The 17,500-nt window shown below is 47.9% G+C and overlaps 3 protein-coding genes across 5 annotated transcripts in view; 1 reads left to right on the plus strand and 2 right to left on the minus strand.

Moving 5' to 3' along the window:
* tecpr2 (tectonin beta-propeller repeat containing 2) overlaps positions 1-7,637 on the plus strand; it is a 26,192-nt gene extending 18,555 nt beyond the window's left edge. For all 3 annotated transcript variants that reach the window (XM_055156377.1, XM_055156382.1, XM_055156374.1), the window contains exons 24-26: positions 776-917; positions 5,117-5,266; positions 5,797-7,637. In XM_055156377.1, coding sequence (XP_055012352.1) covers positions 776-917; positions 5,117-5,266; positions 5,797-5,969 — 465 coding nt within the window. In that variant the 3' untranslated portion in view covers positions 5,970-7,637. The remainder of the gene's footprint in view (positions 1-775; positions 918-5,116; positions 5,267-5,796) is intronic.
* Positions 7,638-8,359: 722 nt separating this feature from the next.
* Positions 8,360-10,488, minus strand: LOC129409760 (ankyrin repeat domain-containing protein 9-like). The gene is made up of 2 exons (XM_055156390.1): positions 9,216-10,488; positions 8,360-9,018 (listed from the first exon to the last, which is right to left on the minus strand). The coding sequence occupies exons 1-2, from the start codon at positions 9,615-9,617 to the stop codon at positions 8,593-8,595; spliced, it is 828 nt and encodes a 275-aa protein (XP_055012365.1). The 5' UTR covers positions 9,618-10,488; the 3' UTR covers positions 8,360-8,592.
* The window catches only part of cinp (cyclin-dependent kinase 2 interacting protein), a 16,655-nt gene continuing 9,410 nt past the window's right edge, over positions 10,256-17,500 (minus strand). Inside the window, exons 3-6 of the mRNA XM_055160541.1 lie at positions 14,087-14,210; positions 13,532-13,655; positions 11,465-11,761; positions 10,256-10,290 (exon numbers count right to left, since the gene is read on the minus strand). Of these exons, the coding sequence (XP_055016516.1) occupies positions 10,256-10,290; positions 11,465-11,761; positions 13,532-13,655; positions 14,087-14,210 (580 nt within the window). The remainder of the gene's footprint in view (positions 10,291-11,464; positions 11,762-13,531; positions 13,656-14,086; positions 14,211-17,500) is intronic.

Genomic DNA, 17,500 nt, shown 5'->3' on the forward strand with positions numbered 1-17,500 from the left:
AGTCCTGGTGTAGTTTTGAGATAGTCCTGGTTTAGTTCTGTGATAGTCCTGGTTTAGTTCTGAGATAGTCCTGGTGTAGTTCTGAGATAGTCCTGGTGTAGTTTCTGAGATAGTCCTGGTTTAGTTCTGAGATAGTCCTGGTTTAGTTCTGAGATAGTCCTGGTTTAGTTCTGTGATAGTCCTGGTTTAGTTCTGAGATAGTCCTGGTTTAGTTCTGAGATAGTCCTGGTTTAGTTCTGAGATAGTCCTGGTGTAGTTCTGAGATAGTCCTGGTTTAGTTCTGAGATAGTCCTGGTTTAGTTCTGAGATAGTCCTGGTTTAGTTCTGAGATAGTCCTGGTTAGTTCTGTAGTTCTGAGATAGTCCTGGTTTAGTTCTGAGATAGTCCTGGTTTAGTTCTGAGATAGTCCTGGTTTAGTTCTGAGATAGTCCTGGTTAGTTCTGAGATAGTCCTGGTTTAGTTCTGAGATAGTCCTGGTTTAGTTCTGAGATAGTCCTGGTTTAGTTCTGAGATAGTCCTGGTGTAGTTCTGAGATAGTCCTGGTTTAGTTCTGAGATAGTCCTGGTTTAGTTCTGAGTTAGTCTTGGTTTAGTTCTGAGATAGTCCTGGTTTAGTTCTGAGATAGTCCTGGTTTAGTTCTGAGATAGTCCTGGTTTAGTTCTGAGATAGTCTTGGTTTAGTTCTGAGATAGTCCTGGTTTAGTTCTGAGATAGTCCTGGTGTAGTTCTGAGATAGTCCTGGTTTAGTTCTGAGTTAGTCTTGGTCTTGGTTCCAGCCCGTCGGGGTTCACTTGGTTCACATCGTGAACAGTCCGTGTGACCGGAGGCTTTGGGCGCTCGACAACAGAGGAGCCGTGTTTGTACGAAGTGGACTGAGCGACGAGATGCCTGTGGGCACCGGCTGGGACCACGTACCAGGTACAACTCTACTGTGTGTATACACAAAATATACACACAAATATATATACACTATATATACACAAATATATATACACTATATATATACACACACAAATACACACACAGGTACAACTCTACTGTGTGTATACACAAAATATATACACAAATATATATACACTATATATACACAAATATATATACACTATATATATACACACACACACACACACAGGTACAACTCTACTGTGTGTATACACAAAATATATACACAAATATATATACACTATATATATATATATACACACACACAACACACAGGTACAACTCTACTGTGTGTATACACAAAATATACACAATATATATACACTATATATATACAAATATATATACACTATATATATAATATACACACACACAAATACACACACAGGTACAACTCTACTGTGTGTATACACAAAATATACACAAATATAACACTAATATACACAAATATATACACTATATATACACAAATATATATACACTAATATATACACACACACAAATACACACACAGGTACAACTCTACTGTGTGTATACACAAATATATACAAAATATATATACACTATATATACACAATATATACACTATATATATATACTATATATACACAAATATATATACACTATATATACACAAATATATATACACTATATATACACAAATATATATACACTATATATATATACACACACACAAATACACACACAGGTACAACTCTACTGTGTGTATACACAAAATATACACACAAATATATATACACTATATATACACAAATATATATACACTATATATACACAAATATATATACACTATATATACACAAATATATATACACTATATATATATATATATACACACACAAATACACACACAGGTACAACTCTACTGTGTGTATACACAAAATATATACACAAATATATATACACTATATATATATATACACACACAAATACACACACAGGTACAACTCTACTGTGTATATACACAAAATATATACACAAATATATATACACTATATATATATATATATATATATATACACACACAATACACACACAGGTACAACTCTACTGTGTGTATACACAAAATATATACACAAATATATATACAATACATATATATATATATATACACACACACAGGTACAACTCTACTGTGTATATACACAAAATATATACACAAATATATATACAATATATATATATATACACACACACAGGTACAACTCTACTGTGTGTATACTCAAAATATATACACAAATATACAAATATATATACACATATATACAAATACACACACAGGTATAACTGGACTTTATACAGTGAGGAAATGAAGTATTTAAACTCTGTTATTTTCCATCTTCTCCCTCCTCCAGTCGTGGAGACTGGGAGATGTTCCTCTTGGTTCATGTCGACTGTGACAGAATCTGAAAACAAAAATCCTCAAATCACAACGTCTGATTTTGTAATTATTTATTTGTTTGTTTCTGCTGCAAATAAAGATTTAAACTCCTGAGAACATCAGAGTTCATCTTTGGTACAGGAGACTTTGTCTGCAGTTACAGAAGTCAAACGTTTCCTGTGGTTTTTCAGCAGGTTTTCACACACTGCAGGAGGAGTCTGGCTCGCTCCTCCACAGATCTGCTCTACATCAGTCACAGCTCTGGGCTGTCGCTGAGAAGCTCGGAGTTTGAGCTTCCTCCAAAGATTTTCTCTTGGGTTTAGGTCTGGAGACTGACTGGGCCAGAACATTGACGTGCCTCTTCCAGAGCCACTCCTTGGTTCTTTTTGGTTCTCCTTGGTTCTTCTTGATTCTTTTTGGTTCTTTTTGGTTCTCCTTGGTTCTTCTTGATTCTTTTTGGTTCTTTTTGGTTCTCCTTGGTTCTTTTTGGTTCTCCTTGGTTCTTTTTGGATCTCCTTGGTTCTTTTTGGTTCTCCTTGGTTCTTTTTGGATCTCCTTGGTTCTTTTTGGTTCTCCTTGGTTCTTTTTGAATCTCCTTGGTTCTTTTTGGTTCTCCTTGGTTCTTTTTGGTTCTCCTTGGTTCTTTTTGGTTCTCCTTGGTTCTTTTTGGATCTCCTTGGTTCTTTTTGGTTCTGCTTGGTTCTTTTTGATTCTTTTTGGTTCTTTTTGGTTCTCCTTGGTTCTTTTTGGTTCTCCTTGGTTCTTCTTGATTCCTTTTGGTTCTCCTTGGTTCTTTTTGGATCTCCTTGGTTCTTTTTGGTTCTGCTTGGTTCTTTTTGATTCTTTTTGGTTCTTTTTGGTTCTCCTTGGTTCTTTTTGGTTCTTCTTGATTCCTTTTGGTTCTTCTTGGTTCTTTTTGGTTCTCCTTGGTTCTTTTTGGTTCTCCTTGGTTCTTCTTGATTCCTTTTGGTTCTTCTTGGTTCTTTTTGGTTCTCCTTGGTTCTTTTTGGATCTCCTTGGTTCTTTTTGGTTCTGCTTGGTTCTTTTTGATTCTTTTTGGTTCTTTTTGGTTCTCCTTGGTTCTTTTTGGTTCTCCTTGGTTCTTCTTGATTCCTTTTGGTTCTTCTTGGTTCTTTTTGGTTCTCCTTGGTTCTTTTTGGTTCTCCTTGGTTCTTTTTGGTTCTCCTTGGTTCTCCTGGCCGTGTGCTTCGGGTCATTGTCATGTTGGACTCAGCCTCGACACATCTTCAACGCTCTAACTGAGGGAAGGAGGTTGTTCCCCAAAATCTCACAACACATGGCCCCGGTCGTCGTCTCCTTAATCCAGAGCAGTGGCCCCGTCCCATGTGCAGAACCCCCCCCCCCCCCCCCGTCCTTCACAGTCCGGAGATGTTCTTGGGATGGTCCTCATCGTTCTTCTTCCTCCAAACACGGTTAATGGAATTATGACCAAAAAGTTCTATGTTGGTCTCATCTGACCACATGACTTTCTCCATGACTCTAGATCATCCAGCCGGTCGTTGGTGAACTTCAGACGGGCCTTGACATGAGCTGGTTTAAGCAGAAGAACCTTCTGTGTCGTACATGATTTTAAACCATGATTATGTCTTTGTGTGTGACCAACACCTTGGAGACGCTGGTCCCAGCTCTTTTCAGGTCATGGAGCAGCTCCTCCCGTGTCGTTCTGGGCTGATTCTTCACCTTCATCCTAAGTCTCAATGATCTGAGGATCACTGAGACTCCACGAGGTGAGATCTTGTGTGGAGCCTCGGTCCGAGGGCGACTGACCATCATGTTTAGCTTCTTCCATTTTCTAATGATGCTCCAACAGTGGATCTTTTCTCACCAAGCTGCTCGGCAGTTTCCCTGTAGCAGCCAGCCTCCTGGACGCGGACGCTTTTGTCTCTGGTGTCTGTGGACATCTCCTGGATCTCCTGGAGCTCCTGGAGCTCCTGGATCTCCTGGATCTCCTGGATCTCCTGGAGCTCCTGGATCTCCTGGATCTCCTGGAGCTCCTGGATCTCCTGGGTCTCCTGGATCTCCTGGAGCTCCTGGATCTCCTGGAGCTCCTGGATCTCCTGGATCTCCTGGAGCTCCTGGATCTCCTGGATCTCCTGGATCTCCTGGATCTGGATCTCCTGGAGCTCCTGGATCTCCTGGATCTCCTGGATCTCCTTGGTCTTGGTCGTGTTGGTAGTTGGAGTGTGTGAGGTGGACATGTGTGTTTATGCAGCGAACGACTTCAAACAGGAACATCTGGTGCAGGATCATAGGAGGAGGTTGGACTTTTTAAAGGCGACAAACACGTCTGACGATCAGAAATCAATGGACACGTGTTCAAATACTTATTTATATATGAATATATACATGTGTGTATACACGTATATATACAAATATATAAATATACAAATATACAAATATATAAATATACAAATATACAAATATATAAATATATAAATATACAAATATACAAATATATAAATATACAAATATACAAATATATAAATATATAAATATATAATATACAAATATATAAAAATATACAATATATATATCATATACAAATATATAATATACAATATATAAATATACAAATATACAAATATATAAATATACAAATATATAAATATACAAAATATATAAATATATATATATATATATATGTGTGTGTATATATATATATATATATATATATATATATATAACAAACACAAACACGAGTCAAACACCTGGTCTAACCCTGGTCTGTGGTCTGGTTGGGGTCTGGTTGTAGGTCTTCTGGTGGCTCAGGTCCTGTTGGGTCTGGACTCGGTTTGGGTTCGTGGTGTAAATGGAGAAGTTTCTCGGAGAGTCGGCGTCTCACAGAAAAACTGTGCAGGAGATTATTGGAGACGCAGCCCCGGGACCTGCTCCTGCCTGACAGGTGAGTGCTCCTGTCTGACGGGTGAGTGCTCCTGTCTGACGGGTGAGTGCTCCTGCCTGACGGGTGAGTGCTCCTGTCTGACGGGTGAGTGCTCCTGCCTGACGGGTGAGTGCTCCTGCCTGACGGGTGAGTGCTCCTGTCTGACGGGTGAGTGCTCCTGTCTGACGGGTGAGTGCTCCTGTCTGACGGGTGAGTGCTCCTGCCTGACGGGTGAGTGCTCCTGTCTGACGGGTGAGTGCTCCTGTCTGACGGGTGAGTGCTCCTGCCTGACGGGTGAGTGCTCCTGCCTGACGGGTGAGTGCTCCTGTCTGACGGGTGAGTGCTCCTGCCTGACGGGTGAGTGCTCCTGTCTGACGGGTGAGTGCTCCTGCCCGACGGGTGAGTGCTCCTGTCGGGTCCTGTCGGCTCCTGCCTGCTCCTGTCGGGTCCTGTCGGGTCCAGTCGGCTCCTGTCGGGTCCTGTCGGGTCCTGTCGGCTCCTGTCGGTCCTGTCGGCTCCGGCGTAACGATGTGGCGTTGGTTTTTCCGCAGTGACCCCGGGAGACGAGCTCTGGGCCGTGACACCAAATGGACTTTTGTCTCGCCGTTTAACGAAGCTCCTCCCACATTGCCCTGGCCCCACCTCCTCCGCCAACAGAGGCCACGCCCCCTCGGTGACATCACTGAGCGCGGAGGACGGCGACGACGAATGGGAGCTCATCTGACGCACACGCAGCCAATGAGAAGAGAGCGGCGACTCACGTGGACCAATAGGAGCAGAGTTTTCTCTAATTTAAATATTTCTCACAAATGTAACTTTAACATTAAAGTCTAACGTTTAAAACGGCCAATAGGAGCTCGTCTAACCTCTGAGCGCCGGGAGCAAGGCCTCATGGGAAATGTAGTTTGTTTTAAAGGGAACTTGACACGATTAAACACTGAACTAAACCAAACGTTACTGAATCTAAAATGGAACTCAGGAGCAAAGCCTCATGGGAAATGGAGTTCCTGTGTAGTTTATGAAGACACGTCTTTAGTGATAGAAGTGTGGAGGTGGAGAGGGGGCTGATGGGAAATGGAGTCTGTGATTTAAATGTGAAAAGTGTTTGGGAGAAAAAGGGATAAACTCTGACGTCAAAGTGAAATCTGAACTTTTGTGGGTTTGTGGTTTGTGGAAGCACTTTAGTCAAACTGCACTTCACTGTTGGACCTGCAGGGGTCACTCTGTCTTTAGTTTACATTTTATTTCATGTTTTGTTTTGTTTTTTCATGTTTTGTTGCCATTTTTGTCAAATGTGAAACGGTTCAAGTTTGTAAAAAGAATCAAAACTGTAAAAGTTTGTCCAGAGGAAATTAAATTAAGAAACTGTGGAACAAAAGCTTCATCTGCCCCGACTTCTGTTCCTGCTGCCCCCCATGAGCTTCATTTGGCCCTGGTCTCGTCTCTGGTTGGAGGCGTCTGCGGCCACAGAAAAGGGGGCGGGGTCTTTGTTGTTGGTCAGATTTACACGTTTACATGAGGTTTTTCAAATTCTGAATTCAAATCTCATCTTGTTTCCATGTAAATAAATAATAATAATAATAATAATAATAATGATGTTTCTTGTTGTTTGGTGTTAAACTGGTGAGATGTTTTTGATTTCCTGTGTGTGAGCGTCTGGGGGAGGTTCTGATTGGACAGAAACACCAACAGATTTAAACACAAACACTTGAACTGCTCGTGTCTTTTCTGTCGTCTGGTTTGTGGTTCCTCCACCGACACAAACACCGTCCAGAACATTTGGACCCGACGTGGTTCCGGAGAATTCTCTCTGGATTGAGTCTGGATCAGAAGCACGAGCCGAACCACCGGGATTATTCTGAAGAAACTCACGAAGAAATTCATGCAGCTTTAAAATGAGAAGAAACCAGTTACTTCACTATGAAGTTTAATTCACAATCAACTTTTTTAGTTGGAATTAAGTGTTCGGACGTTTGAAAGACAAATTAAATTTTATTCACAATTAAATGATTTTGATTCAGAATTAAATCTCTCATGTAAACGTGGTCAGTGATGCTCTACTGACCTCTGACCTCTGACCTGTACGGCTGTCGTCTGGAGCAGAGGTCAAAGGTCAGACTCTGATCTGGAGTTTTTAGAGTTTATCACAAATGTGACTAAAACGTCTTTATTTACAGCGACAGAGGCCGAACTTTGGGCCTGTTGAAAGTCGTGAGATTTCCTCCTCCTGGATGAAAACTTGTACCAACCCTAACTCAAGTCATTTTAACTGTAACTCAAGTCATTTTAACTGTAACTCGTGTCATGTTTCAGATGATTTTTTCTTATTTTAAAACGGGAGAAAAAAAACGGCTCAGATTCTGTGGCTCCAGAAATAAAACATGAGACTGAATCACGACTTTGTTTATTTACAAATATTTACAAATCAACAGGGGGAGGAGTCAGGGGCGGAGGGGGAGGAGTCAGGGGAGGAGGGGTCAGGGGCGGAGGAGTCAGGGGCAGAGGGGGAGGAGTCAGGAGCAGAGGGGGAGGAGTCAGGGGCGGAGGGGGAGGAGTCAGTATTTACACTTTATTTACATAAAAGTCTGTGGTGTCGGCAGGTGGAAGTTTTACTGAAGAACTTATTGTACTCGAAGGAATCCAGGGACAGTTTACTACTGCACGAGTAGAAGTAGTAGTAGCAGTAGTAGTAGTAGTAGCAGTAGTAGTAGTAGTAGTAGTAGCAGTAGCAGTAGCAGTAGTAGTAGTAGTAGTAGTAGTAGTAGTAGTAGTAGTAGCAGTAGTAGTAGTAGCAGTAGCAGAAGTAGTAGCAGTAGCAGTAGTAGTAGTAGTAGTAGTAGCAGTAGCAGTAGCAGAAGTAGTAGTAGTAGTAGTAGTAGTAGTAGTAGTAGTAGCAGTAGTAGTAGTAGCAGTAGCAGAAGTAGTAGCAGTAGCAGTAGTAGTAGTAGCAGTAGTAGTAGTAGTAGTAGTAGCAGTAGTAGTAGTAGTAGTAGTAGTAGTAGTAGTAGTAGTAGTAGCAGTAGTAGTAGTAGTAGCAGTAGCAGTAGAAGTAGCAGTAGCAGTAGTAGTAGTAGTAGTAGTAGCAGTAGAAGTAGTAGTAGTAGCAGTAGTAGTAGTAGTCAGTAGTAGTAGTAGTAGTAGTAGTAGTAGTAGTAGTAGTAGTAGTAGTAGTAGTAGTAGTAGTAGCAGCAGTAGTAGTAGTAGTAGTAGTAGTAGTAGTAGTAGTAGTAGTAGTAGTAGTAGTAGTAGTAGTAGTAGTAGCAGTAGTAGTAGTAGTAGTAGTAGTAGTAGTAGTAGTAGTAGTAGTAGCAGTAGCAGTAGTTGTAGTTCTTACAGGAGTCTTTGTACTACAAAAGTCCCGGGGGCAGTTTGGTGATGGATTCCGGCGCCGTCCGGGCGATGCTTCTGAGCGCGTGCAGGAGGAGAGTGGGTGGGGCCCGACCCGACAGCCAATGGAAGAGCGGCTCTCCCAGAACGCCCCTGAGCCCCGCCTCCAGGGGGCGCGGCGAGGGGGCGTGTCCGAACAGCAGCAGGAAATACACGCACCTGAGGGCCTCTCGCTCCGCCCCCCGGCCCGCCTCCGGCCCCGCCTCCAGCCGCCGAAGCCCCGCCTCCAGCCCCGTCGCCGCGGCGCCGGACGCCAACAGCATCAGCAGGCACCGCGAGCGCCCCATCGCCACGGCGACCGCCACCGCCGCGTCGCCGCCGTCCAGGTGAGAACAGAACGCCCGAGAGTCCAGGTACGAAGACACGTCCCCCGGAGACAGACTCGCCTGGACCGGACCAGAGACAGACCGGGTTAGACCGGGACCAAGACCGGGACTAAGACCTCAGACAGACCGGGACTAAGACCATGGACAGACCGGGTTAGACCGGGACCAGACCAGGTTTAGACCAGGACTAGACCAGGTTTAGACCAGGACTAGACCAGGTTTAGACCAGGACTAGACCGGGACCGGACCAGACTCACCGTGAGCGTGTCCAGGATGAGGCGCAGCGCCTCCTGTCGGTCGTAGCGGACGGCGAGCCGCAGGTGCACGGGTCCTACTGAGCGCGTGCAGAAGGCGCAGGGTTCGGGCGTGAGCGCGGCGAGGCCGTGGCGCCGCAGGAGGGCGGCGGCGTAGTCCGAGCGGTCGTGCACGAGCGCGTACACGAGCGCCTGCCCCGGGGACAGCGGCGCCAGCTGGCCCCGCCCCCCGTCCCACACCCGCACCTCCAGACGCCGCGCCTCTTCCAGACGCCACACGGGGGCGCCGTCCCGCACCAGCACGTAGAACGCGAACACGCCGCGCTCCGCCTCCCGCAGGACCGCAGGGGGCGGGGCCAGAGGGGGCGGCGACAGGGCCGAGGGAGGGGGCGGGGACAGCAGCATCTCAGGAGCCAATCAGGAGACGGACAACAGGGACAGAGGGGCAGGTGACAGGTGACAGAGGTGACAGGTGACAGGGGCAGGTGTGACAGGTGCAGCTCTTCGTCGTTTGGCTCAAAATGCAAATCAATTCTGAAAAATTGACAATTATCGACGAGCCTCAAAAATCAACAACAAAAAAACAAGATCAAAGTCCAGACGAGATCCTGGTTTAGACCTGGTTTAGACCTGGTTTAGACCTGATTTAGACCTGGTTCAGTCCTCAGGTCCACAGATGAGTTTCTTCAGGTCCTGGAGGAAATCTGGTCCAGTTCTTGGTCCTGGTTCTTGGTCCAGTTCTTGGTCCTGATGGTGGTTTGATGCTGGTCCGGTTCTGGTCTGGTCAGAAGCTCTTTCGGCCAAACTCCGGTCTCTGGACTCTGAGGTCTTTTATAAACCTGAGACCGAGACCCTCCCCCTGCCCCCCCCACCGTGTGTGTGTGTGTGTGTGTGTGTGTGTGTGTGTGTGTGTGTGTGTGTGTGTGTGTGTGGGTGTGTGTGTGTGTGTGTGTGTGTGTGTGTGTGTGTGTGTGTGTGTGGTGGGGGGGGGGGGGTCCGGTGTCACATACTGAACATAGCGGCAGAGTCGTCTTATGTAACTGTCACCAGCTCAGACTAAACCGGGACCAGACCAGGACTTGGACCGGATCAGGTTCACAAACACAAATATAAACAGGACCAGGATGAACCAGGACTAAACTAGGTCAGGTCCAGACCCTGTCACGAGGTCTGGACCCGTGTTAGACCCGGTTTGGAGCCAGTCTCAGAGGTCCCGGTCTCGGTCTCAGAGGTCTCGGTCTCGGTCTCTGAGGTCCCAGTCTCGGTCTCTGAGGTCCCGGTCTCGGTCTCTGAGGTCCCGGTCTCGGTCTCTGAGGTCCCGGTCTCGGTCTCTGAGGTCTCGGTCTCTGAGGTCCCGGTCCCGGTCTCTGAGGTCCCGGTCTCTGAGGTCTCGGTCTCAGAGGTCCCAGTCTCGGTCTCTGAGGTCCCAGTCTCGGTCTCTGAGGTCCCAGTCTCGGTCTCTGAGGTCCCAGTCTCGGTCTCGGAGGTCCCGGTCTTGGTCTCTGAGGTCTCGGTCTCTGAGGTCCCGGTCTCGGTCTCTGAGGTCCGGTCTCGGTCTCTGAGGTCCCGGTCTCGGTCTCTGAGGTCCCGGTCTCGGTCTCTGAGGTCCCGGTCTCGGTCTCTGAGGTCCCGGTCTCGGTCTCAGAGGTCTCGGTCTCGGTCTCAGTCTCAGAGGTCCCAGTCTCGGTCTCAGAGGTCTCGGTCTCGGTCTCAGTGGTCCCGGTCTCGGTCTCTGAGGTCCCAGTCTCGGTCTCAGAGGTCTCGGTCTCGGTCTCAGTCTCAGAGGTCCCGGTCTCGGTCTCTGAGGTCCCGGTCTCGGTCTCAGAGGTCCCGGTCTCGGTCTCTGAGGTCCCGGTCTCGGTCTCTGAGGTCCCAGTCTCGGTCTCAGAGGTCTCGGTCTCAGTCTCAGAGGTCCCGGTCTCGGTCTCTGAGGTCCCAGTCTCGGTCTCAGAGGTCTCGGTCTCGGTCTCAGTCTCAGAGGTCCCGGTCTCGGTCTCTGAGGTCCCGGTCTCAGTCTCAGAGGTCTCGGTCTCTGAGGTCCCGGTCTCAGTCTCAGAGGTCTCGGTCTCTGAGGTCCCGGTCTCGGTCTCTGAGGTCCCGGTCTCGGTCTCTGAGGTCCCGGTCTCAGTCTCAGAGGTCTCGGTCTCTGAGGTCCCGGTCTCGGTCTCTGAGGTCCCGGTCTCGGTCTCTGAGGTCTCGGTCTCTGAGGTCCCGGTCTCGGTCTCTGAGGTCTCGGTCTCTGAGGTCCCGGTCTCGGTCTCTGAGGTCTCGGTCTCTGAGGTCCCGGTCTCGGTCTCTGAGGTCTCGGTCTCTGAGGTCCCGGTCTCGGTCTCTGAGGTCTCGGTCTCTGAGGTCCCGGTGGCCGGTCTCCAGTAGAAGTGCCTCGAGTCCGAGTCTGGTCTGGACCGGGATGTGGGGCTGGTGGAGCCACAGACTCAGGTAGACCAGGATCATGTCCGGACTCTCGCAGTGGGCCAAGTCCTGGAGGATCAGGGTCTTCAGGTCCAACTCAGACCTGAACCAGGACCGGACCGAACTCGCCCAAAACTCTGCCCCAAAAAAATCAAATTAAATAAAATATACAACAAGAAACTTTAAAGAAACAAACGCACAAAGTCTGAGCTTCAAGAACCAGAACTAAACCAGGACTAAACCAGGACTAAACCAGGACTAAACCAGGTCTAAACCAGGACTAAACCAGGACTAAACCAGGACTAAACCAGGACTAAACCAGGACTAAACCAGGACTAAACCAGGACTAAACCAGGACTAAACCAGGACTAAACCAGGACTAAACCAGGACTAAACCAGGACTAAACCAGGTCTAAACCAGGACTAAAACCAGGACTAAACCAGGAAACCAGGTCTAAACCAGGTCTAAACCAGGACTAAACCAGGACTAAACCAGGTCTAAACCAGGACTCTAAAACCAGGACTAAACCAGGTCTAAACCAGGTCTAAACCAAGGACTAAACCAGGAAAACCAGGTAAACCAGGTCTAAACCAGGACTAAACCAGGACTAAACCAGGACTAAACCAGGACTAAAACAGGTCTAAACCAGGTCTAAACCAGGTCTAAACCAGGACTAAACCAGGACTAAACCAGGACTGAACCAGGACTAAACCAGGACTGAACCAGGACTGAACCAGAACTGAACCAGAACTAAACCAGGACTAAACCAGGACTGAACCAGAACTAAACCAGGACTAAACCAGGACTGAAACCAGAACTAAACCAGGACTAAACCAGGACTGAACCAGAACTAAACCAGGACTAAACCAGGACTGAACCAGAACTAAACCAGGACTGAACCAGGACTGAACCAGGAATTAACCAGGACTAAACCAGGACTAAACCAGGACTGAACCAGGACTAAACCAGGACTAAACCAGGACTGAACCAGAACTAAACCGGGACTGAACCAGGACTGAACCGGGACTAAACCGGGACTGAACCGGGACTAAACCGGGACTGAACCGGGACTAAACCGGGACTGAACCGGGACTAAACCGGGACTAAACCGGGACTGAACCAGGACTAAACCAGGACTAAACCAGGACTGAAACCAGGACTGAACCAGGACTAAACCAGAACTAAACTAAACCAGGACTAAACCAGGACTAAACCAGGACTAAACCAGGACTAAACCAGGACTAAACTAAACCAGGACTAAACCAGGACTAAACCAGGTAAAACCAGGACTAAACCAGGTCTAAACCACTAAATCAGGTCTAAACCAGGTCTAAACCAGGACTAAACCAGGACTAAACCAGGACTAAACCAGAACTAAACCAGGACTAACCAGGACTGAACCAGGACTGAAACCAGGACTAAACCAGGACTAAACCAGGTCTAAACCAGGTCTAAACCAGGACTAAACCAGGACTAAACCAGACTAAACCAGAAAACCAGGACTAAACCAGGACTAAACCAGGTCTAAACCAGGACTAAACCAGGACTAAACTAAACCAGGAACTAAAACCAGGACTGAACCAGGACTGAACCAGGACTAAACCAGGACTAAACCAGGACTAAACCAGGTCCAGGACTAAACCAGGACTAAACCAGGTCTAAACCAGGACTAAACCAGGACTAAACCAGGACCAGGACTAAACCAGGACTAAACCAGGACTAAACCAGGACTAACCAGGTAAACCAGGACTAAACCAGGACTAAACCAGGAAAACCAGGACTAAACCAGGACTAAACCAGGACTAAACCAGGACTGAACCAGGACTAAACCAAGACTAAACCAGGACTGAACCAGGACTAAACCAGGACTGAACCAGAACTAAACCAGGACTAAAGCTGGACTCACCAAAGTCTGCTGTGGTCCAGGTCTGGAACAGGGGCAGGGTCTGGCCTTGGGTCCTGAACTGGTCCAGATCCAAGAGTCCAGAGTGAGAGTCCAACAACCGGTCCAACTTCAGAACCAAACTGGACTAAAGCAGGACACAAGACCACGGTTAGACCAGGACTAAACCAGAACTAAACCAGGACTAAACCAGGACTAAACCAGGACTAAACCAGGACTAAACCAGAACTAAACCAGGACTAAACCAGTTTGTTTTTAAAGTTCTTGCTCCTCCACATTTCAATGAAACCGACACCTGCAGCACAAACAAACAAACAAAAAACAAACAAAAAACAAACAAAAACAAACAAACAAACAAACAAACAAACAAACAAAAAACAAACAAACAAACAAACAAACAAAAAACAAACAAACAAAAAACAAAAACAAACAAACAAAAAAAACAAACAAAAAACAAACAAACAACAAACAAACAAACAAACAAAAAAACAAACAAAAAACAAACAAACAAAAAACAAACAAACAAGCAGGTCCTGGAGCGTCTCGTTTCAGACTCACCATCTTGTTCACGACGTCCTGGAGTTTGCTGCACTCGACCTGCAGCTCCTCAGCGCCTCCAACAGGAACAGAACGGAACAACACCGAGTCTCCACCGACCACCGAGTCCGAGCCACACCGAGTCCTGGACCAGAGGCAAACACAGACCGGCTTTAGTCCTGGTTCAGTCCTGGTTTAGACCTGGTCCAGACCTGGGGCCTCATTTATAAAAACTGCGCAGGAGTTGTGGTAAGTTAGTGCGTTCGTCTGTAGCTACGACAGACGTGCGCCACACAAACTCCACATTTAGAAAACCCACCGCACGAACCAAACCTGCAACCCCCTCACACCTCCACCTCACCATAAAAGGACAGACCACGCCCCCTCACACCTCCACCTCACCATAAAAGGACAGACCACGCCCTCTCACACCTCCACCTCACCATAAAAGGACAGACCACGCCCCCTCACACCTCCACCTCACCATAAAAGGAGCAGGTAAAGTGACTGGTGAAGGAGATTTCCCTAAACATGAGTCGATAATCAGTGGGTTTGAGACCCGCGGGACAGAGGGAGGAGGCTCCACGCAGCACCACGTGATCACGACAAACACTTTATTAAAGACTTTATTAAACCTCGTTTAATAAATAAATACAAAACTAAAAGTGACAACAATGACTCATCTTTTCATTTAATCATATTTCATAATATTTAGGCAGCACATCTTTGCAGTAAAACACGTGTGTTTTTTCACTGTTTCAAGAGTTTTATCTCTATATTTTTAAGTGTGTCTATGAAGTGTGTGTGGACTGGTCCTGTATTTATGCACATACACGTAGATACGTGCACGCGCAAATTATGTGCGCGTGCGAGAGATTCAGATGCCCTCCCCTGGAGAGCGAAAGGAGCGAGGGAAGGACACGAGGACACAGATTTAACATGAAACACATCAGATACAGATGTTATTCTGCCAATAAAAGTCCACACCAAACATCCAAACTGCTGAATCTGTGAGTGCGGGTCTGTGAGCGCGGGTCTGTGAGCGCGGGTCTGTGAGCGCGGGTCTGTGAGTGTGAGCGCGGGTCTGTGAGTGTGGGTCTGTGAGCGCGGGTCTGTGAGCGCGGGTCTGTGAGCGCGGGTCTGTGAGCGCGGGTCTGTGAGCGCGGGTCTGTGAGTGTGAGCGCGGGTCTGTGAGTGTGGGTCTGTGAGTGTGGGTCTGTGAGTGTGGGTCTGTGAGTGTGGGTCTGTGAGTGTGGGTCTGTGAGTGTGAGCGCGGGTCTGTGAGTGTGAGCGCGGGTGTGAGTGTGGGTCTGTGAGTGTGGGTCTGTGAGTGTGGGTCTGTGAGTGTGGTCTGTGAGTGTGGGTCTGTGAGTGTGAGTGTGGGTGGTGAGTGTGGTCTGTGAGCGGGTCTGTGAGTGTGAGCTGTGAGTGTGGGTCTGTGAGTGTGGGTCTGTGAGTGTGGGTCTGTGAGTGTGGGTCTGTGTGAGTGTGAGTGTGGGTCTGTGAGTGTGGGGTCTGTGAGTGTGGGTCTGTGTGCTGTGTCTGTGAGTGTGGGTCTGTGAGTGTGGGTCTGTGTGTCTGTGTCTGTGAGTGTGGTCTGTGAGTGTGTGTCTGTGAGTGTGGTGTGGTGTGTGAGTGTGGGTCTGTGAGTGTGAGTGTGGGTCTGTGAGTGTGGTCTGTGAGTGTGGGTCTGTGAGTGTGGGTCTGTGTGTGTCTGTGTCTGTGAGTGTGAGTGTGGGTCTGTGAGTGTGAGTGTGGGTCTGTGAGTGTGAGTGTGGGTCTGTGAGTGTGAGTCTGGGTCTGTGAGTGTGGGTCTGTGGGTGTCTGTGAGTGTGAGTGTGGGTCTGTGAGTGTGTGAGTGTGGGTCTGTGTCTGTGAGTGTGGGTCTGTGTGGGTCTGTGAGTCTGTGAGTGTGGGTCTGTGTGTCTGTGAGTGTGGGTCTGTGAGTCTGTGAGTGTGGGGTCTGTGAGTGTGGGTCTGTGAGTGCGGGTCTGTGAGTGCGGGTCTGTGAGTGCGGGTCTGTGAGTGCGGGTCTGTGAGTGCGGGTCTGTGAGTGTGGGTCTGTGAGTGTGGGTCTGTGAGTGTGGGTCTGTGAGCGCGGGTCTGTGTGTCTGTGTCTGTGAGTGTGGTCTGTGAGGTGGGTCTGTGAGTGTCTGTGGAGTGTGGGTCTGTGTGAGTGTGAGTGCGGGTCTGTGAGTGCGGGTCTGTGGGTCTGGGTCTGTGAGTGTGTGTCGGTCTGTGAGTGTGGGTCTGTGTGTCTGGGTCTGTGAGTGTGGGTCTGTGAGTGTGGGTCTGTGTGTCTGTGTGTCTGTGAGTGTGGGTCTGTGAGTGTGGGTCTGTGTGTGTCTGGGTCTGTGAGTGTGGGTCTGTGAGTGTGGGTCTGTGTGTCTGTGTCTGTGAGTGTGGGTCTGTGAGTGTGGGTCTGTGTGTCTGTGTCTGTGAGTGTGGGTCTGTGAGCGCGGGTCTGTGAGCGCGGGTCTGTGAGTGCGGGTCTGTGAGTCTGGGTCTGTGAGTGTGGGTCTGTGTGTCTGTGTCTGTGAGTGTGGGTCTGTGAGTGTGTGTCTGTGTCTGTGAGTGTGGGTCTGTGAGTGTGGGTCTGTGAGTGTGGTGTGTCTGTGAGTGTGGGTCTGTGAGTGTGGGTCTGTGTCTGTGTGGGGTGGTGGGGTCTGTGAGTGTGGGTCTGTGAGTCTGTGAGTGTGGGTCTGTGAGCGCGGGTCTGTGAGCGCGGGTCTGTGAGATGTGCTCAGTTCCACATTACACAAAAATGTAGGGAAGATTTTGGTTGGGGTCAGGTTCGGGCAGTAGACTTCGTGTTGTCCACAGACTCGGGTCACAGACTCGGGTCACAGACTCGGGTCACAGACTCGGGTCACAGACTCGGGTCACTCTGGCGCTCGGTGCGTAAAGACTAAAGTAAAAGTGTTAAAGTTTTGTTCATTAAATCAAAGTCTGGCTCCTGCTGCGTCCGAGGGAAGAGTTTTTCTCTCAGGTCGGGTCATTATTTCGTCCTCTGTGTTGGTCAGTCTGTGTTGGTCAGTCTGTGTTGGTCAGTCTGTGTTGGTCAGTGTGTGTTGGTCAGTCTGTGTAGGTCAGTCTGTGTCAGTCTGTGTTGGTCAGTGTGTGTTGGTCAGTGTGTGTTGGTCAGTGTGTGTTGGTCAGTCTGTGTTGTCAGTCTGTGTCAGTCTGTGTTGGTCAGTGTGTGTTGGTCAGTCTGTGTAGGTCAGTCTGTGTTGGTCAGTCTGTGTTGGTCAGTGTCAGTGTGTTCAGTGTGTGTTGGTCAGTGTGTGTTGGTCAGTCTGTGTTGGTCAGTGTGTGTTGGTCAGTCTGTGTGGTCAGTGTGTTGGCAGTCTGTGTTGGTCAGTCTGTGTAGGTCAGTCTGTGTTGGTCAGTCTGTGTGGTTGGTCAGTCTGTGTTGGTCAGTGTGTGTCAGTGTGT

Source organism: Boleophthalmus pectinirostris, unplaced genomic scaffold (genome assembly GCF_026225935.1).
Source record: "Boleophthalmus pectinirostris isolate CB_2022bp ecotype Guang Dong unplaced genomic scaffold, ASM2622593v1 HiC_scaffold_10, whole genome shotgun sequence".
In the NCBI taxonomy this organism is placed as follows: domain Eukaryota; kingdom Metazoa; phylum Chordata; class Actinopteri; order Gobiiformes; family Gobiidae; genus Boleophthalmus; species Boleophthalmus pectinirostris.